Source organism: Bombina bombina, chromosome 7 (assembly GCF_027579735.1).
Source record: "Bombina bombina isolate aBomBom1 chromosome 7, aBomBom1.pri, whole genome shotgun sequence".
Taxonomy (NCBI): domain Eukaryota; kingdom Metazoa; phylum Chordata; class Amphibia; order Anura; family Bombinatoridae; genus Bombina; species Bombina bombina.
The window spans coordinates 250,465,950-250,488,652 of record NC_069505.1 but is presented as its reverse complement, the minus strand read 5'-3'; the positions used below and the strand labels follow the sequence as shown (position 1 = coordinate 250,488,652).

At 40.9% G+C, this 22,703-nt stretch overlaps 1 protein-coding gene across 2 annotated transcripts in view; it reads left to right on the top strand.

Annotated features, from left to right (window-relative positions):
* Nucleotides 1-22,703, top strand: part of EOGT (EGF domain specific O-linked N-acetylglucosamine transferase) — a 198,417-nt gene that overhangs the window by 26,147 nt on the left and 149,567 nt on the right. For both annotated transcript variants that reach the window (XM_053720694.1, XM_053720693.1), the window contains exons 6-7: nucleotides 17,224-17,328; nucleotides 19,715-19,821. In XM_053720694.1, the coding sequence (XP_053576669.1) occupies nucleotides 17,224-17,328; nucleotides 19,715-19,821 (212 nt within the window). The remainder of the gene's footprint in view (nucleotides 1-17,223; nucleotides 17,329-19,714; nucleotides 19,822-22,703) is intronic.

The window sequence follows — 22,703 nt, the reverse complement described above, 5'->3', positions numbered from 1 at the left end:
GTTCACATCACTCTGATAACACTGTCAGGGCTTGAAGCTGTACAAACGCACCGCGGTTACCATGACTACAAGCAGTAGCGCAAGCCGGGTGACGTCAGCCGCATATGCTAATTAGCCATGCGGTTTGAGGAAGTACACCACAGACGCCGGAGTTCACTGCTCAGCGTCTCCTAACTTGGCACTTGACAGCAACACATCTATTTGGCAGACCACTAGTCAGACTGGGGATACTGGCATTTTTACATAAGGTATGTTCCTATACAGAGGTGTCTGCTAGGGTTATCAGCAATAATTAGGATCTGTTATGACCTGATAAACATGATGCGTTTACAATAGCAGTAGCATAGATTTACTAGGATTCTCCAATTTTGGGTAACGCTTATTTAAATAATATGTGATATGGTGACTGTGTAATAACCTCAATTATGGACACATACAGACTCATATAAGTAACCAACTAGCTGTAAATTAGGGATAGATTATTGTGACTCAATTTTTCCATGCTTAATGTGACTTTGTAACATGAATCTCGTGCTGAATTATTGTTAACACAGTGTAACCTGATACTGCAAATGTTGGTCTACAGGGATATACATTGCTATAATGATATGTTTGTATTTCTGCTCTATATATTTTACTATTGTTTTAGCTTAGTAGTATGGCAATATTGTTTGGTTGAGGGGGTCATCACCATGACAACCACTTTTTTGGCGCAATTCACACAGATATTGTTAGATGGGTGGGGCTTATTGTGTATATATAAGGCACTATGTTCACTTGCATGTTTGTACTGGTCTGAGGAAGGAGTCTGTGGACTCCGAAACGTTACCACAATAAAATAAGTTTTATGCTTAAACCCAGCGAGTGCAGTCCTATTTTGAAAATATTATATATATATATATATATATATATATATTTATATGTGTGTGTATATTTGTTTATATATATATATATATATATATATATATATATATATATATATATATATATATGTGTGTGTGTGTGTGTGTATGTTAGCGCGTGTATTACTAGTTGAAATGAAAAAGTTAGTGCAAGAATTTGTCTGATGAGAGTTAACTTCAGGACTTAGCGTGCCACTTGTAATCACGCCCTATAACAGCAATTGCTCAGAAGTGTAATAGGGCTTTTATGTCCCTTTAAAGGACCATTGAATACAGTTGAATTTTATAATCATAATTCAGTTACTTGTATCATGTGACAGCCATCAGCCAATTCCACATGCATATATGTATATGCTGTGAATTCTTGCACATGCTCAGTGCGCACTGGCACCTCATAAAGTGTGCATATAAAAGATTGTGCGCATTTTTATAACGGAAGTGAATTTGGAAGTTGTTTAGAATTGCTGCTCTGTCTGAATCATGGGAGTCTAATTTTGACTTTTGTGTTCCCTTTGAAACTTAAAGGAACAGGAAGCCCAAAATGGTTTTCTTTTGTGATGCAGACAGAACATACAATTCTAAACACCTTTCCAATTTACTTCTATTACCAATTTGCTTAATTTTCTTGGTATCCTTTATTGAAAGAGCAGCAATGCACTACTGTGAGCTAGTTGAAGACATTTTTAAACCAATGATAAGATATATATTGTGCAGCCACCAATCAGCAGCTAGATCCCAACTCTCGAGTCTACCTAGGTATGCTTTTTAACACAGGATATCTAAAGAACAAAGCAAATTGTTTGCTCTATCTGAATCATGCATGACATTTTTTCAATTTCATGCCCCTTTAAGTGAAAAAGTCTTTGTCATTACTAAAATTTAGTTTTCTTTAAAGGGACATTGTACTTTTTCTCACACTGAAGCGCAGCATTTAAAATTAACTTGTTGAAAATGTTTTTTTTTTTTTCTAAAATCATTTTAAAGAGAAGTTGTTTAAATTTGAGTTGAGACTAATAGTGCAAGAATTGTGTCACCTACTAATAGTCACTGGATAATAAGGAGAACTGATGGAGAGGGACAAGAGAACATTTATTCAGAACAGGAAATTGTCAAAAGAACTGAAATACATGAAACAAAGAAAATGTTTAAAAATGTGTTCTTTAAGTGATGCAAAAATAGTGCGCTCTAATTTGTTACCGTTGAACCTGCTGGCAAAGGGGTAAGCAAGTCTCACTCTGTAGGCACAGAAAACTGCTGGTCCCAAGCAGGAAACAGATGAAGAGCCAATCCGCAGCGCCATTCGTCCCAAGCAGGAAACAGATAAAGAGCCAATCCGCAGTGCCAGTCGTCCCAAGCAGGAAACAGATGAAGAGCCAATCCGCAGCGTCAGTCGCACAATCCTGCAGATTGCCCTTAATAATGCAAAAATGACTCTGAACAGTATCTACTCGTCATACAACTCTGTGTTTAATTCTCACAAAAGAGCTTGGGAGCTGCAAATGCTGCACATTCAGTAATTGGCAGGTTCTGCGACTGCTGCTGCTTTTTTCTGATCTAGACTAGCAGTTCCCGGTGGCTCCAGAGGGAACTTTACCTATGATTTTAACTGTTTTGTCATGTTCTCCCCAGTTTATTTTACTAAAAACATTTAAACATAGCGCATCCCGGATTAAAGTGAATTTATTAAATACAGAGATATAAACAACATATATCTACTCACAAAAGTGATGAAATAAATAGCGGCACAAATCTATGTACTTAAGTCCTTCTACTTGATCCAACAGTGACCGCAGCTATTCAATATACTTAAACAGATGTGTAAAGAGCACCAGAAGGTTGTGGTTAAAACAGTAATTTAATATAAAATGTTATTTAATATAAAATACTTTAAAAGGATATGTTAAAACCAATGAGTGTGTGCAATGCGCAGTACAAGAAGCACCATACATAAAATACAATATAAAATAAATCACAAAAAGTAATATAAATTAAATCACAAATAATACTGTTATACTTGTCTCAATAACTGTCTAGGGTGCACCTCTAGAGTAAATTAATCTTCTATGGTTCCAATAAATGAATAATAAAGTCACGAGTGTAAAGTTACAAATTCAAATTTGTCTCAAATAAAGAAATGTTCCAGTAGTGATTAGTTCCAGTGGGTGATGATAATAGTGAATGGTGATAAATATCCAAAAAATCCAAAGAATACAAAAATTCTCCAAAAATGTAAAAAAACTTTTAAAATTAATAAAAAATGTAATAAAAAATTAAAACTGTGACCAAAAAAGTGAAACTCAAAAAATATAAAAAATATGTATAATTTCAAAAATTACGCGTCAACAGTTTGGTAAGCCTTATTCTATTTGCTCTTTATTGTTTTTAGCAATATTGCACCATTGTGTTATATGTTTTACAGGTAACAAGTACAGTAATACAAGTCATCACGTAAGAAGATCCACTTTCCCACAGAGAGATTTTTAGTTTGGATCACATATACACTTTATTTACATTTTTATTTTTATTTATTTATTTTTTCACTCTAAGAGAATACATCCTTTTTCTCTCATAATTTTTGCAATTATACATATGTCTCTTGTAAGATGTATCGAGTCCACTGATTCATCCATGGCAAAGAGAGCACCCACAGCAGAGCTGTCTATATAGCTCCTCCCTTAGCTCCGCCCCCCCGTCATTCTCTTTGCCTGCTTAACTGCTAGGAAGGGTAAAGTGAGTGTGGTGACAAAAATGTTAATTTTTATTTTCTCAAGCAAAAGTTTGTTATTTTAAATGGTACCGGTGTGTACTATTTACTCTCTGGCAGAAAAGAGATGAAGATTTCTGCAGGGAGGATGATGATTTTAGCACTTTGTAACTAAAATCCACTGCTGTTCTCACAAGGACTGAAGAGTACAGGAAAACTTCAGTTGGGGGAACAGTTTGCAGGCTAACCTGCTTTGAGGTATGTTCAGTCTAATTTTTTCTAGACAGACTGTGTTAATTCTAGAAAAGGCTGACAATATCCCCATGAGGGAAGGGTAAGCTGTATTCAGAGACTTAGTAAGAATCCCAGCTTGCACAAATGGCTCATTAGTTACTGGTGACACTGATAAGGAAAAACGTTTTTTATTATTATTGCAATAACGTTTTTTTGAGGGTCTTTGTGGCTTGTTTAAGGGTTATTAACCCACATGGCTAGTTTAGGAAACACTCTGTTGTGTTTCTTTTAGGCCCCATGACATCGAGTGAGGTGGGAGGGACCTATTTTCGCGCCTTAGTTGCGCAGTTTCTTTTCCTCAGAGACATCCAGATGCTTCTCCAGAGGGTCCTGCTGTGTTTGAGGGCTGTAAAGAAGTTTTTTCCCCCATAAATTCTTCATAAAGGGCAGGTAGGCGCCACAGCAGAGCTGTGGCAAGGTGCTGAAAGTTTTTTAGCGTTTTTTGACGTTTTGTCAATCCGGTTTTTACATTAAGGGGTTAATTGTTTATTTGCATAGCTGTGCAAAGTTACTAAGGCTTTATGATGCTACTGTAAACATTTTGTTGAGTTTACTGCTTTTTTACACTGTTTTGCAGAGTTTGTGCAGCTTTTTTTCTCTTAAAGGCACAGTACCATTTTTTTCTAAGTATTATTTACTTTGCATAAAGTGTTTTCCAAGCTTGCTTGTTTCATTACTAGCCTGTTTAACATGTCTGACACTAAGGAAAATCCTTGTTTAATGTGTTTAGAAGCCATTGTGGAACCCCCTCTTAGAATGTGTCCCACTTGCACTGATATGTCTATAAATTATAAAGAGCATATTTCTCCAACATAGGTGTGTCCGGTCCACGGCGTCATCCTTACTTGTGGGGATATTCTCTTCCCCAACAGGAAATGGCAAAGAGCCCAGCAAAGCTGGTCACATGATCCCTCCTAGGCTCCGCCTTCCCCAGTCATTCTCTTTGCCGTTGTACAGGCAACATCTCCACGGAGATGGCTTAGAGTTTTTTAGTGTTTAACTGTAGTTTTTATTATTCAATCAAGAGTTTGTTATTTTAAAATAGTGCTGGTATGTACTATTTACTCTGAAACAGAAAAGAGATGAAGATTTCTGTTTGTAAGAGGAAAATGATTTTAGCAACCGTTACTAAAATCGATGGCTGTTTCCACACAGGACTGTTGAGAGGAATTAACTTCAGTTGGGGGAACAGTGAGCAGACTTTTGCTGCTTGAGGTATGACACATTCTAACAAGACGATGTAATGCTGGAAGCTGTCATTTTCCCTATGGGATCCGGTAAGCCATTTTTATTACAGACAGAAAAAAAGGGCTTCACAAGGGCTTTTTAAGACTGTAGACATTTTCTGGGCTAAATCGATTTATATATAAACATATTTTATACTCAATAGCCTTGAGGAATTATTTTAATCTTGGGAATTTTGTAAAATAACCGTCAGGCACTGTATTGGACACCTTATTCTCTAGGGGCTTTCCCTAATCATAGGCAGAGTCTCATTTTCGCGCCTGTATTGCGCACTTGTTTTTGAGAAGCATGACATGCAGATGCATGTGTGAGGAGCTCTGATACATAGAAAAGACTTTCTGAAGGCGTCATTTGGTATCGTATTCCCCTTTGGGCTTGGTTGGGTCTCAGCAAAGCAGATACCAGGGACTGTAAAGGGGTTAAATATAAAAACGGCTCCGGTTCCGTTATTTTAAGGGTTAAAGCTTCCAAATTTGTTGTGCAATACTTTTAAGGCTTTAACACACTGTGGTGAAATTTTGGTGAATTTTTAACAATTCCTTCATACTTTTTCGCAATTGCAGTAATAAAGTGTGTTCAGTTTAAAATTTAAAGTGACAGTAACGGTTTTATTTTAAAACGTTTTTTGTACTTTGTTATCAAGTTTATGCCTGTTTAACATGTCTGAACTACCAGATAGACTGTGTTCTGAATGTGGGGAAGCCAAGGTTCCTTCTCATTTTAATAGATGTGATTTATGTGACACAAAATTTAGAGAAAATGATGCCCAAGATGATTCCTCAAGTGAGGGGAGTAAGCATGGTACTGCATCATCCCCTCCTTCGTCTACACCAGTCTTGCCCACACAGGTGGGCCCCTAGTACATCTAGCGCGCCAATACTCCTTACTATGCAACAATTAACGGCTGTAATGGATAATTCTATCAAAAACATTTTAGCCAAAATGCCCACTTATCAGCGAAAGCGCGACTGCTCTGTTTTAGAAAATACTGAAGAGCATGAGGACGCTGATGATATTGGTTCTGAAGGGCCCCTACACCAGTCTGAGGGGGCCAGGGAGGTTTTGCCTGAGGGAGAAATTTCAGATTCAGGGAAAATTTCTCAACAAGCTGAACCTGATGTGATTACATTTAAATTTAAGTTGGAACATCTCCGCGCTCTGCTTAAGGAGGTGTTATCCACTCTGGATGATTGTGAGAATTTGGTCATTCCAGAGAAACTATGTAAAATGGACAAGTTCCTAGAGGTCCCGGGGCCCCCCGAAGCTTTTCCTATACCCAAGCGGGTGGCGGACATTGTAAATAAAGAATGGGAAAGGCCCGGTATACCTTTCGTCCCTCCCCCCATATTTAAAAAATTGTTTCCTATGGTCGACCCCAGAAAGGACTTATGGCAGACAGTCCCCAAGGTCGAGGGGGCGGTTTCTACTCTAAACAAACGCACCACTATACCCATAGAAGATAGTTGTGCTTTCAAAGATCCTATGGATAAAAAATTAGAAGGTTTGCTTAAAAAGATGTTTGTTCAGCAAGGTTACCTTCTACAACCAATTTCATGCATTGTTCCTGTCACTACAGCCGCGTGTTTCTGGTTCGATGAGCTAGAAAAGGCGATCAATAATAATTCTTCTTCTTATGAGGAGATTATGGACAGAATTCGTGCTCTCAAATTGGCTAATTCTTTCACCCTAGACGCCACTTTGCAATTGGCTAGGTTAGCGGCGAAAAATTCTGGGTTTGCTATTGTGGCGCGCAGAGCGCTTTGGTTAAAATCTTGGTCAGCGGATGCGTCTTCCAAGAACAAATTGCTTAACATTCCTTTCAAGGGGAAAACGCTGTTTGGCCCTGACTTGAAAGAGATTATCTCTGATATCACTGGGGGCAAGGGCCACGCCCTTCCTCAGGATAGGTCTTTCAAGGCCAAAAATAAACCTAATTTTCGTCCCTTTCGCAGAAACGGACCAGCCCCAAGTGCTACGTCCTCTAAGCAGGAGGGTAATACTTCTCAAGCCAAGCCAGCCTGGAGACCAATGCAAGGCTGGAACAAAGGAAAGCAGGCCAAGAAACCTGCCACTGCTACCAAGACAGCATGAGATGTTGGCCCCCGATCCGGGACCGGATCTGGTGGGGGGCAGACTCTCTCTCTTCGCTCAGGCTTGGGCAAGAGATGTTCTGGATCCTTGGGCGCTAGAAATAGTCTCCCAAGGTTATCTTCTGGAATTCAAGAGGCTTCCCCCAAGGGGGAGGTTCCACAGGTCTCAATTGTCTTCAGACCACATAAAAAAACAGGCATTCTTGCATTGTGTAGAAGACCTGTTAAAGATGGGAGTGATTCATCCTGTTCCATTAGGAGAACAAGGGATGGGGTTCTACTCCAATCTGCTCGTAGTTCCCAAAAAAGAGGGAACGTTCAGACCAATCTTAGATCTCAAGATCCTAAACAAGTTTCTCAAGGTTCCATCGTTCAAAATGGAAACCATTCGAACAATTCTTCCTTCCATCCAGGAAGGTCAATTCATGACCACGGTGGATTTAAAGGATGCGTATCTGCATATTCCTATCCACAAGGAACATCATCGGTTCCTAAGGTTCGCATTCCTGGACAAGCATTACCAGTTTGTGGCACTTCCGTTCGGATTAGCCACTGCTCCAAGGATTTTCACAAAGGTACTAGGGTCCCTTCTAGCGGTGCTAAGACCAAGGGGCATTGCAGTAGTACCTTACTTGGACGACATTCTGATTCAAGCGTCGTCCCTTCCTCAAGCAAAGGCTCACACGGACATTGTCCTGGCCTTTCTCAGATCTCACGGATGGAAAGTGAACGTAGAAAATAGTTCTCTATCTCCGTCAACAAGGGTTCCCTTCTTGGGAACAATAATAGACTCTTTAGAAATGAGGATTTTTCTGACAGAGGCCAGAAAAACAAAACTTCTAAACTCTTGTCAAATACTTCATTCTGTTCCTCTTCCTTCCATAGCGCAGTGCATGGAAGTAATAGGTTTGATGGTAGCGGCAATGGACATAGTTCCTTTTGCGCGCATTCATCTAAGACCATTACAACTGTGCATGCTCAGTCTCTTCTACCGATAAATATTCTGGAACTGAGAGCGATACTCAATGCTCTCAAGGCTTGGCCTCAGCTAGCAAAGGCCAAGTTCATACGGTTTCAATCAGACAACATGACAACTGTTGCGTACATCAACCATCAGGGGGGAACAAGGAGTTCCCTGGCGATGGAAGAAGTGACCAAAATCATTCAATGGGCGGAGACTCACTCCTGCCACTTGTCTGCAATCCACATCCCAGGAGTGGAAAATTGGGAAGCGGATTTTCTGAGTCGTCAGACATTTCATCCGGGGGAGTGGGAACTCCATCCGGAAATCTTTGCCCAAATTACTCAACTGTGGGGCATTCCAGACATGGATCTGATGGCCTCTCGTCAGAACTTCAAGGTTCCTTGCTACGGGTCCAGATCCAGGGATCCCAAGGCGACTCTAGTAGATGCACTAGTAGCACCTTGGACCTTCAAACTAGCTTATGTATTCCCGCCGTTTCCTCTCATCCCCAGGCTGTTAGCCAGGATCAATCAGGAGAGGGCATCGGTGATCTTGATAGCTCCTGCGTGGCCACGCAGGACTTGGTATGCAGACCTGGTGAATATGTCATCGGCTCCACCATGGAAGCTACCTTTGAGACGAGACCTTCTTGTTCAAGGTCCGTTCGAACATCCGAATCTGGTCTCACTCCAACTGACTGCTTGGAGATTGAACGCTTGATCTTATCAAAGCGAGGATTCTCAGATTCTGTCATTGATACTCTTGTTCAGGCCAGAAAGCCTGTAACTAGAAAAATTTACCACAAAATATGGAAAAAATATATCTGTTGGTGTGAATCTAAAGGATTCCCTTGGGACAAGGTAAAAATTCCTAAGATTCTATCCTTTCTTCAAGAAGGTTTGGAGAAAGGATTATCTGCAAGTTCCTTGAAGGGACAGATTTCTGCCTTGTCTGTGTTACTTCACAAAAAGCTGGCAGCTGTGCCAGATGTTCAAGCCTTTGTTCAGGCTCTGGTTAGAATCAAGCCTGTTTACAAACCTTTGACTCCTCCTTGGAGTCTCAATTTAGTTCTTTCAGTTCTTCAGGGGGTTCCGTTTGAACCCTTACATTCCGTTGATATTAAGTTATTATCTTGGAAAGTTTTGTTTTTGGTTGCAATTTCTTCTGCTAGAAGAGTTTCAGAATTATCTGCTCTGCAGTGTTCTCCTCCTTATCTGGTGTTCCATGCAGATAAGGTGGTTTTACGTACTAAACCTGGTTTTCTTCCGAAAGTTGTTTCTAACAAAAACATTAACCAGGAGATAGTCGTGCCTTCTTTGTGTCCGAATCCAGTTTCAAAGAAGGAACGTTTGTTGCACAATTTGGATGTTGTTCGTGCTCTAAAATTCTATTTAGATGCTACAAAGGATTTTAGACAAACATCTTCCTTGTTTGTTGTTTATTCTGGTAAAAGGAGAGGTCAAAAAGCAACTTCTACCTCTCTCTCTTTTTGGATTAAAAGCATCATCAGATTGGCTTACGAGACTGCCGGACGGCAGCCTCCTGACAGAATCACAGCTCATTCCACTAGGGCTGTGGCTTCCACATGGGCCTTCAAGAACGAGGCTTCTGTTGATCAGATATGTAAGGCAGCGACTTGGTCTTCACTGCACACTTTTACTAAATTTTACAAGTTTGATACTTTTGCTTCTTCTGAGGCTATTTTTGGGAGAAAGGTTTTGCAAGCCGTGGTGCCTTCCATCTAGGTGACCTGATTTGCTCCCTCCCTTCATCCGTGTCCTAAAGCTTTGGTATTGGTTCCCACAAGTAAGGATGACGCCGTGGACCGGACACACCTATGTTGGAGAAAACAGAATTTATGTTTACCTGATAAATTACTTTCTCCAACGGTGTGTCCGGTCCACGGCCCGCCCTGGTTTTTTAATCAGGTCTGATGATTTATTTTCTTTAACTACAGTCACCACAGTATCATATGGTTTCTCCTATGCAAATATTCCTCCTTTACGTCGGTCGAATGACTGGGGAAGGCGGAGCCTAGGAGGGATCATGTGACCAGCTTTGCTGGGCTCTTTGCCATTTCCTGTTGGGGAAGAGAATATCCCCACAAGTAAGGATAACGCCGTGGACCAGACACACCGTTGGAGAAAGTAATTTATCAGGTAAACATAAATTCTGTTTTTAGCAATGAAAAATATAGCAATAGATGATTCTCAGACAGAAGGAAATGAGTTTTTGACATCTAGCTCTCCCCAAGTGTCACAACCAGTAACGCCCGCACAAGTGACGCCAAGTACCTCTAATGCGTCAAATTCATTTACTTTACAAGACATGGCCACAGTTATGAATAAAACCCTCACAGAGGTTTTCTCTAAACTGCCTGGTTTACAAGGAAAGCGTGACAGCTCTGGGTTAAGTAAAGCTGAGCAGTCTGACGCTTTAGTAGCCGTATCTGATATACCCTCACAATGTTCTGAATTAAGTGTAAGGGATTTGTTATCTGAGGGAGAAATTTCTGATTCAGGAAAGACGCTCCCTCAGACAGATTCTGACATGACGGCCTTTAAATTTAAGCTTGAACACCTCCGCTTATTGCTCAGGGAGGTATTAGCGACTCTAGATGATTGTGACCCCATAGTGGTTCCAGAGAAATTGTGTAAAATGGACAAATACCGTATTGTTCCGAATATAGGCCGCACTTTTTTCCCTTGATTTGTAGCTTTAAATGTGCAGTGCGGCCTATAATCGGGTGCTTATCGGCAAATTTGTACTTGCGCAGTACAGCCGAACTTCCGGTGCACCCTGTGGCCTTATGGGGATTGTAGTCCGCTGGAGTTGGATAGTTTTGCAACATTTTGCAAAGGTAATTGGTTTGGATAATGAGCAGGACGCTCATATGCAGGAGCCGCCACTGTGAAGGTGTGTAATGATGCGGTAATGCTGTGTAATACTGTGCTGAGCACAGTGTAATTTGGAGCTTGGGCTTATGAGGGAGGAAGTGAGTGGAGCACACAATGTCCCATATGAGTCCGTTTTGCTACTGATATTGTCAGGTAAGAAAGTGCTTTTATCCCCATCACATCGTACCTGCTAAAAATGTACCAGTACATACAAAATTATTTAATATGTTAAAATAAAAAAGGGAAAGATGCTGTACTCCTTAGTACTGGTAATTTCAAATGTGAAAAAAAGCCTTTATTCAGCCATTACAGCTTTAATGGCTGAATAAAGGTTTTCCTTGTTTTTCTTTTTTCTATACACTTGGGGAAGTGTAAAAGTATCCCCTGGGAGCTAACACCCTGCATTGGGACTCATTGCTTGCACATTGTGTGTGTTTACTTTAAATTTTTTATTTCTTCAAAATGGCACCCAAAATTTAAGGGTGCGGCCTATAATCAGATGCGGCCTATATGCGGCACAATACGTTAGAGGTTCCTGTTTACACTGATGTTTTTCCAGTCCTTAAGAGGATTGTGAATATTGTTACTAAGGAGTGGGATAAACCAGGTATTCCGTTTGCTCCCCCTCCTGTTGTTAAGAAAATGTTTCCCATATCTGACACCATGCAGGACTCGTGGCAGACGGTTCCTAAGGTGGAGGGAGCTATTTCTACTCTATCTAAGCGTACAACTATACCTATCGAAGACAGTTGTGCTTTCAAAGATCCTATGGATAAAAAATTAGAGGGTCTCCTGAAGAAAATCAAGGTTTTCTTCTCCAACCTATTGCGTGCATTTTTCCTGTAACTACTGCAGCTGCTTTCTGGTTTGAGGCTCTAGAAGAGGCTCTTCAGATGGAGACTCCATTAGAGGATATTATGGATAGAATTAAGGCTCTTAAGTTGGCTAATTCTTTCATTACAGATGCCGCTTTCCAACTGGCTAAGTTAGCGGCAAAGAATTCAGGTTTTGCCATTTTAGCACGCAGGGCGTTATGGCTTAAGTCCTGGTCTGCTGATGTATCATCAAAATCTAAACTTTTGAACATCCCTTTCAAAGGAAAGACCCTATTTGGGCCTGACCTGAAAGAGATTATTTCAGACATCACTGGAGGGAAAGGCCATGCTCTCCCTCAGGATAAAACAAATAAATTGAGGACCAAACAAAATAATTTTCGTTCCTTTCGGAATTTCAAGGGTAGTCCCGCTTCAGCTTCCCCTGCTGCAAAGCAAGAGGGGAATTTTGCCCAATCCAAGTCAGTCTGGAGACCTAACCAGGCTTGGAACAAGGGCAAACAGGCCAAGAAGCCTGCAGCTGCCTCTAAGACAGCATGGACTGGATATAGTAGGGGGCAGACTCTCTCTCTTCGCTCAGGCTTGGGCAAGAGATGTTCAGGATTCCTGGGCTTTAGAAATTGTGTCCCAGGGATATCTTCTGGACTTCAAAGACTCTCCCCCAAGGGGGAGGTTTCACACTTCTCAATTGTCTGCAAACCAGACAAAGAGAGAGGCGTTCTTACTCTGTGTAGAAGACCTACATACCATCGGAGTGATCCGCCCAGTTCCAAAAGCGGAACAAGGGCTAGGGTTTTACTCAAACCTGTTTGTAGTTCCCAAAAAAGAGGGAACTTTCAGACCAATCTTGGATCTCAAAATTCTAAACAAGTTCCTCAGAGTACCATCATTCAAGATGGAGACTATTCGGACTATTCTACCTCTGATCCAGGAGGGTCAATATATGACTACCGTGGACTTAAAGGATGCGTATCTACACATCCCTATTCAGAGATCATCATCAATTCCTCAGATTCGCCTTTCTGGACAGGCATTACCAGTTTGTGTCCCTTCCCTTCGGGTTGGCCACGGCTCCCAGAATTTTCACAAAGGTGCTAGGGTCCCTTTTGGCGGTTCTAAGACCGCGGGGCATAGCAGTGGCGCCTTATCTAGACGACATCTTAATTCAGGCGTCGACTTTCCAGCTAGCCAAGTCTCACACGGACATCGTGTTAGCTTTTCTGAGATCTCACGGGTGGAAGGTGAACATAAAGAAGAGTTCTCTCTTCCCTCTCACAAGAGTTTACTTCCTAGGGACTCTGATAGACTCTGTAGAAATGAACATTTTTCTGACGGAGGTCAGAAAATCAAAACTCTTAACCACTTGCCGAGCTCTTCATTCTATTCCTCGACCATCAGTGGCTCAGTGTATGGAGGTAATCGGTCTCATGGTAGCGGCAATGGACATAGTTCCTTTTGTCCGCCTACACCTCAGACCACTGCAACTATGCATGCTCAAACAGTGGAATGGAGATTATGCAGATTTATCTCCTCAACTGCATCTGGACCAGGAGACCAGAGACTCACTTCTCTGGTGGTTGTCTCAGGGAATGTGTTTCCGCAGGCCAGAGTTGCTCATTGTAACGACAGATGCCAGCCTGCTAGGCTGGGGTGCAGTCTGGAACTCCCTGAAAGCACAGGGCTTATGGTCTCTGGAAGAAACTCTCCTCCCGATAAACATTCTAGAACTGAGAGAGATATTCAATGCTAGCTGCGGCCAAATTCATCAGATTTCAGTCGGACAACATCACGACTGTAGCTTATATCAATCATCAAGGAGGAACACAGAGTTCTCTAGCGATGATGGAGGTAACAAAAATAATCCGATGGCCGGAGGATCACTCTTGCCATCTCTCAGCAATCCATATCCCAGGGGTAGAGAACTGGGAGGCGGATTTCCTAAGTCGTCAGACTTTTCATCCGGCGGGAGTGGCAGCTCCATCCGGAGGTATTTGCCCAGCTGACTCAGCTATGGGGCACACCAGAATTGGATCTTATGGCGTCCCGTCAGAATGCCAAACTTCCTCGTTACGGGTCCAGGTCCCGGGATCCCCAGGCGGTACTGATAGATGCTCTAGCAGTGCCCTCGTCCTTCAATCTGGCCTATGTATTTCCACTGTTTCCTCGCCTCCCAAGTCTAGTTGCCAGAATTAAGCAGGAGAGAGCTTCGGTACTTCTGATAGCACCTGCGTGGCCACGCAGGACTTGCTATGCAGACCTAGTGAACATGTCATCGGTTCCACCGTTGACTCTGCCATTGAGGCAGGACCTTCTAATCCAAGGTCCATTCACGCATCCAAATCTAATTTCTCTGTGTCTGACTGCATGGAGATGGAACGCCTGATTCTATCAAAGCGTGGTTTCGTGGTTGGAGTCGGTCATTGATACCCTGATTCAAGCTAGAAAGCCTGTCACCAGGTAGATCTATTATAAGATTTGGTGCAAATATTTTTATTGGTGTGAATCCAAGGGTTACTCTTAGAGTAAGATTAGGATTCCTAGAATATTGTCCTTTCTCCAAGAAGGTTTGGAGAAGGGATTATCAGCTAGTTCCTTAAAAGGACAGATTTCTGCATTGTCTATTCTTTTATACAAGCGTCTGGCAGATGTTCCAGACGTTCAAGCGTTTAGTCAGGCTTTAGTCAGAATCAAGCCTGTATTTAAACCTGTTGCTCCACCATGGAGCTTAAACTTAGTTCTTAAAGTTCTTCAAGGGGTTCCGTTTGAACCTATGCATTCCATAGATATTAAGCTTCTATCTTGGAAAGTTCTGTTTTTAGTAGCTATCTCTTCGGCTCGAAGAGTTTCTGAGTTATCTGCTTTACAGTGTGACTCACCTTATCCTGTTTTCCATGCAGATAAGGTGGTTTTACGTACCAAACCTGGATTCCTTCCTAAGGTTGTTTCTAATAGGAATATCAATCAGGAAATTATTGTTCCTTCACTGTGTCCTAATCCTTATTCAAAGAAGGAACGTCTGTTGCACAATCTTGTGGTTCGTGCTTTAAAATTCTACTTGCAAGCAACCAAAGATTTCCGTCAAACATCTTCATTGTTTGTTGTTTATTCCGGTAAACGGAGAGGTCAAAAGGCTACGGCTACCTCTCTTTCCTTTTGGCTGAAAAGCATCATCCGTTTGGCTTATGAGACTGCTGGACAGCAGCCTCCTGAAATAATTACTGCTCATTCTACTAAAGCAGTGGCTTCCACATGGGCTTTTAAAAATGAGGCTTCTGTTGAACAGATTTGTAAGGCGGCGACTTGGTCTTCGCTTCATGCTTTTTCCAAATTTTACAAATTCAATATTTTTGCTTCTTCGGAAGCTATTTTTGGGAGAAAGGTTCTACAAGCAGTGGTGCCTTCCGTTTAAGGTACCTGTCTTGTACCTCCCTTCATCCGTGTCCTAAAGCTTTGGTATTGGTATCCCACAAGTATGGATGAATCCGTGGACTCGATACATCTTACAAGAGAAAACAGAATTTATGCTTACCTGATAAATTTCTTTCTCTTGTGATGTATCAAGTCCACGGCCCGCCCTGTCTGTTTAAGACAGGTAGTATATTTTTATTTGAAAAACTTCAGTCACTTCTGCACCCTATAGTTTCTCCTTTTTCTTCCTAGCCTTTGGTCGAATGACTGGGGGGCGGAGCTAAGGGAGGAGCTATATAGACACCTCTGCTGTGGGTGCTCTCTTTGCCACTTCATGTTAGGAAGGAGAATATCCCACAAGTATGGATGAATCCGTGGACTCGATACATCACAAGAGAAAGAAATTTATCAGGTAAGCATAAATTCTGTTTTTTTTATATTTTTTGATTTTCACTTTTTTGGTCACAGTTTTAATTTTTTATTAAATTTTTTATTAATTTTAAAAGTTTTTTTTACATTTTTGGAGAATTTTTGTATTCTTTGGATTTTTTGGATATTTATCACCATTCACTATTATCATCACCCACTGGAACTAATCACTACTGGAACATTTCTTTATTTGGGACAAATTTCAATTTGTAATTTTAGACTCATGACTTTTTATTATTCATTTATTGGAACCATAGACGATTCATTTACTATAGAGGTGCACCCTAGACAGTTGTTGAGACAAGTATAACAGTATTATTTGTGATTTCATTTATATTGCTTTTTGTGATTTCATTTATATTGTATTTTATGTATGGTGCTTATTGTACTACACATTGCACACACTCATTGATTTTAACATATCCTTTTAAAGTATTTTATATTAAATAACATTTTTATATTAAATTACTGTTTTAACCACAACCCTCTGGCGCTCTTTACACATCTGTTTTCATGTTCTTTTCCAAGGTGCGCTAAGACACCTTTGTTGTAGAGCGACTCAAGTGTTGTCCCCAAGCGCTTTTTTCTCACCACACCCATCAGTATTCAATATACTTAATACTGCCCTGGTGCTAGCGGCTTAGGTAGGAGAACGCATCCACCGGATGTCACGGAAAAGACTATTTCTTACATCACTTCTATGAGTAGATATTGTGTTGCTTTATCTCTGTGCTTAATAAATTCACTTATATCCGGGATGCACTGTATGTTTATATGTGTTTAGCAACCTCTGCTTCAGTGGAAAAGAACAAGAACTCTACTCTACTGACAGCAGCACCGAATCCCTGTGTCCAAGTGAGGTTTTGTCTGATTTCTAAATGGCGGATGTGTTTTTGGACTGTATGAACTTCTATTTTCCTACCCACCCAGCTAAAATTGTAGCCAATATTAAGCTAACATTAAAATGTTTAATATTTATTGCACATATTATCATTAAATACATTTGTTAAATTATACAATTGTTGTGTCCTTTGGATAGGAGAAAAATATAATAATATTACAAAGTATTACACTGCCCCCACGCGGCTACTTTATAATGTCACCCGGCTACTTTATAATGTCACACTGCTACTTCATAATGCCAACCGGCTACTTCATAATGCCACCTGGCTACTTCATAATGTCACCCGGCTACGTCATAATGCCAACCGGCTACTTCATAATGTCTCCCGGCTACTTCATAATGCCACCCAGCTACTTTATAATGCCACACTACTACTTTATAATGCCACCCGGATGCCAAAATTTTCTGTGGAGAACACTGATACATGGTGTAATTAATTACTGCATGTTTTTTTATACACTACAGTGTCTCTTTAGGGATGTGAGCATGTGACCTAAATGGCTAATGCAGTAACTGAATTGTATATACAACAGTGACTTTTTACATATTTCAGGTTTAGAGAAGACTTTTTTCAGGATGGAGACATTGGAGGTCATTGTCACCTTGACTCCCATAAACTGAAGTCTCAAGGTGAACGTAAGAGTCCCCTGCAGTCTTGGTATGTGCCACGGTTAACCCTTCCATCTCCCTTATCACTTTTCTGTTTTGCTGTGTTTAGAATTTTAGACCTAACTGTGATTTACAATTCAGTAATTTGTGGTTTTCCTTATAGGGACATTAAACACTAAAAGCTAGATAGAATGATGCATTCAAACAAAGATTAATCTGAGAATTACATGTAGACGTATTTCTTTAAAGTTTCATTAGTTGTTTAAATATCAGCAAAATAAGTGTAAAGTTTTAGTGTCTATAAAACAATGGGAGCTGCCATGTTGTAACTTAGGTTACCTTCTCTGCTGTGGCCAATTAGGGACAGTTATAAATAGGTCACTAGAGCTTGCAACCAATGGCTGTGTGGAATATAATCATGTTCTGCGCTTCCTTTTCTAACAGGAACTGAAAAGCTCACAGTTTCAGAATAGAATTACAGGAAAAGGGGACAAAATAAATAATGAAAGTATATTGTAGAGTTTTATTTATATATATATATATATACTAGACACCCCAGGGAATGTACCTAGACGCGTTACAACAGTTTATACGTAACCCCTTTCCCACCGCTAGGAGACGTTCTATGCCATCCAAAATGAGCTGGGCTTTAGCGCCGTTAGGACAGCATGGATCATCCTAACCATTCGGCTGTCCTAAAACTTTAGCCGCTTCCTATATGGGATTGCAGACTGGGAGCCGTGCCTAGCATTATAGCCCCCCCCCACCTGATCCCATCATTTAAATCATCCAATCGCATGAACGATTGCGTGATTTCAATTTGTACTCATTTATTATCTATATGGCTAATAGAATGTGCAGAGATAAGAGGCAGCCTTCAACGGCTTAGAAATTAGCATATGAGCCTACCTAGGTTTAGCTTTCAACAAAGAATACCAAGAGAACAAAGCATGATAATAAACATAAATTGGAAAGTTGTTTAAAATTGCATGTCCTGTCTCAGTAATGAAACACTGTACCTTTAATGTAGACAACCCAAGGTATTGATCTAGACCTATTTTGTTATATTTGATGCCACTTTTTTGGCTGCCAGATACAAACATATAAAAACAAATTAACTTTTTTCACAAACTTTGTTTTTTCACTGAAATTATTTACACACAACTACTGCAGTCATAAGACAAATGGTTGTAAACCTTTTCTGAGGTCCCCTTTGTTCAGAAATAGCAGACATTTATGGCTTTTCCATTGTTTTTTGGCAATTAGAAGGCTGTAAATTGCAGCTGCGCACCACACTTGAAATTCCTGGCAGTGAAGGAGTTAATCAGCTTGTAAAGTTAATTTTTTCTGTAGTGTAGACAGCTCGAACCCCCTGATCCCTACTTGAATTCTCCCAACCATCTCTCTTCCCTCCACCACACTGTTCACCACCATCTTCGGCACTGGCAGACCGCAGTTTAGAGTTTTTTTAAAAAATATATATATTTATGTAGTGTAGGGGTTCCTCCTCACCCTCCCACCTCCCTGATCCCCCCCCAACAGCTCTCTTACCCTCCCACTGACCACCTCAATATTTGTTACTGGCAGCCAGTATGCCAGTAGCAAAATATGTATTTTTTTTTTAAATTTTATTTTTAATTATAATGTATGATTTTATATATTTCAGTAGCGTAACGCCACCCCCTGCCCCATACAAGATCAATATTTTCCGCAGTATAGGATCCTTCCTTCCACCCTACAGCCCATACTGTTTCATAGTGTAGGGCCCCATCTCTCCCTTCATACACGCTGGGCCGATCCACCCACCTCCCTCCTTTCCTCCCACCGTTCCCACTCGGCATTAATGATGATTGTTACAGAGAGTGACACAGACAGTGTCACTCTCTGTAATTATCTGCGATCTGGCTTCATACAACGCTCCCTTACTATATAAAGGCAGATGCCTTCAGTCCCCAGTTGCAGTCTCCGCTGCCTAAATTTATAGTACAACATGCGCCGCAATGTTGGACGAAGGTACTACATCAAAACAGTATGCTGATCAAAGTACTGTGTGATGTAGTACCTATGCCCATATGACACAAGAATTTTGTAATAGAAATAAATCTGAAAGTTATTTATTACTGTGTGCTCTATATAAATCATGAAGATACATTTTTGGGTTTTATTTCCCTTTAAGAATATATATAAATCAGTCTTATAAGGTAATTTTCAGCCACTCTGGGAAATTTTATGTTTTTTTAACGTTATATAACCGGAAAAAGTGAAAGTAAATTGCAATATTTTTTTAATTTTTTTTTATGCATAACTAAACTTTTTAGGGGATTCACATTTTTAATTAAAGATGATAAAAAAAAATTGTCATGTAGATCTTTTATTTATAATGAAAAAGCTAAACCTGAATTAACAACAGTGGCTTTAATTGTTATCTTCATTAGGTTTGCAGAGCTAGAAAAATACAGCAGGCTGAAGTTTAAGCCGATAGATGATGGTCACTGTGACATTATCATAGAGAAACCAACATATTTTATGAAGCTGGATGCAGGTAATTATCATTCCTAATATTCATAAGTGTTACATCAATATGCAGTTTACCCTGCAGTAGATCCTCCGCTTCAAATATACACAATGTGTATTTTACCCTGCAGTAGATTCTAAGTTTCAAATATACTCAATATGCATTTTACCCTGCAGTAGATCCTCTGCTACAAAGATACACCAATATACATTTTACCATGCAGTAGATCCTCCGCTACAAAGATACACAATATGCATTTTACCCTGCAGTAGATCCTCCGCTACAAAGATACACCAATATACATTTTACCCTGCAGTAGATTCTCCGCTACAAAGATACACAATATGCATTTTACCCTGCAGTAGATCCTCTGCTACAAAGATACACAATATGCATTTTACCCTCTAGTAGAGCCTTAGTTTCATAGATACACAATATGCATTTTACCCTGCAGTAAATCCTTAGTTTCATAAATACACAATATACATTTACCCTGCAGTAGATCCTCAGCTTCAAATATACACGATATGCATTTTACCCTGCAGTAGAGCCTCATTTTTATAGATACACAATATGCATTTTACCCTGCAGTAGATCTTCAGTTTCATAGATACACAATATGCATTTTACCCTGCAGTAGATATTCAGTTTCATAGATACACAGTATGCATTTTACCCAGCAGTAGATCCTCAGTTTCATAGATACACAATATGCATTTTACCCTGCAGTAGATCCTTAGTTTCATAGATACACAATATGCATTTTACCCTGCAGTAGATCCTCAGTTTCATAGATACACAATATGCATTTTACCCTGCAGTAGATCTTCAGTTTCATAGATACACAATATGCATTTTACCCTGCAGTAGATATTCAGTTTCATAGATACACAATATGCATTTTACCCAGCAGTAGATCCTCAGTTTCATAGATACACAATATGCATTTTACCCTGCAGTAAATCCTTAGTTTCATAAATACACAATATACATTTACCCTGCAGTAGATCCTCAGCTTCAAATATACACGATATGCATTTTACCCTGCAGTAGAGCCTCATTTTTATAGATACACAATATGCATTTTACCCTGCAGTAGATCTTCAGTTTCATAGATACACAATATGCATTTTACCCTGCAGTAGATATTCAGTTTCATAGATACACAGTATGCATTTTACCCTGCAGTAGATCCTTAGTTTCATAGATACACAATATGCATTTTACCCTGCAGTAGATCCTCAGTTTCATAGATACACAATATGCATTTTACCCTGCAGTAGATCTTCAGTTTCATAGATACACAATATGCATTTTACCCTGCAGTAGATATTCAGTTTCATAGATACACAATATGCATTTTACCCAGCAGTAGATCCTCAGTTTCATATATACACAATATGCATTTTACCCTGCAGTTGATCCTCTGTTTCATAGATGCACAATATGCATTTTACCCTGCAGTTGATCCTCGGTTTCATAGATACACAATATGCATTTTACCCTGCAGTAGATCCTCCGCTTCAAATATACACCATATGCATTTACCCTGCAGTAGAGCCTCAGTTTCATAGATACACAATATGCATTTTACCCTGCAGTAGATCCTCAGTTTCATAGATACACAATATGCATTTTACCCTGCAGTAGATCTTCAGTTTCATAGATACACAATATGCATTTTACCCTGCAGTAGAGCCTCAGTTTCATAGATGCACAATATGCATTTTACCCTGCATTAGATCCTCAGTTTTATAGATACACAATATGCATTTTACCCGGCAATAGATCCTCAGCTTCATAGATACACAATGTGACAGATACCCTGGCTACCCCGACTGGGTAGCTCCACCAAACGGGTCCTGCTTCCTCCTTGCCGACTACAGCTATGTAGCTGGCAAGTGACCACAGTCTGTAGCCACCCCTGATGCCAGACAGCACCAGTACTCAGGGTCCCACCCTGTGGCAGACTCCGGCTACCCAGACTAGGTAGCTCTGCCAGAGGGTCCTTCCTCTGCCTGGAACAGGCTGCTATGTAGCCCAGGAAAGTGATTTTAGCAGGAGCCCACCCAAATATCTAGACATACTAGCATTCAGGTGAAACAGGAACTGATTTTATTGAAAACATATACACTCCTTTTATACACACAGCTCATCTTGATAAGACCCTGGACAATCCCACAATGTTCCCGCCATGCCCGGCACCTCCATAGCAGCCACAGTCCCACTAAGGCCGGCTCCCAAACAATTGCTCTCCCACAAGTACCAGTGTCCTTAAGTTTCATGGCCACACTGCCTCTCTCTGTCACACTCTGTTTAGTACCGGCTGACCCACCCACAAACAAAGCCAGTGCCGGTTTCCCAGCTGTATCCCCACCCCAGACTGTAGGTTGAGGTTGCAGCTTGGTGGGGCAGGCAAGACTCGGGTGCCCAAACTGGTGTCACCAAATGCAGGGACGGATATCCAACAAAGCCATTGCCGGTTTCCCGGCTGTAGGTTGAAGTTGCTCCTTGATGGGGCAGGCAAAACTCGTGGCACCAACTGCATGAGCGGGTAGCCCCCTGGCCTGCCCCCTGTGAGAAATACTCTGGGACAAGAAAAGGGTAGAGACCCTGCCAAGCTACTGAGGGGAGAGACGGTCGGTCTCTTCTCCCTAGAAGGAGATCTATCGCTGGGGAGGGAGGTCTGCTACCTCCACTCCATGGGAAACTGCTCTGCCGCTGCGGAGGGAGACTGACTGTCTCCTCCCGCTGGGGAGAGTTTTCAACATCCGTCTCTCCCTGCAAGAGGTTCTTGGTAAGGGGATGGAGGACAACTACCTCCACTCCCAGGGGACGGCTGTGCCGCTGGGGAGAGAGACCGACTGTCTCCTCTCCCTGCTCCTGGCTCTGCCGCTGGGGAGAGAGAC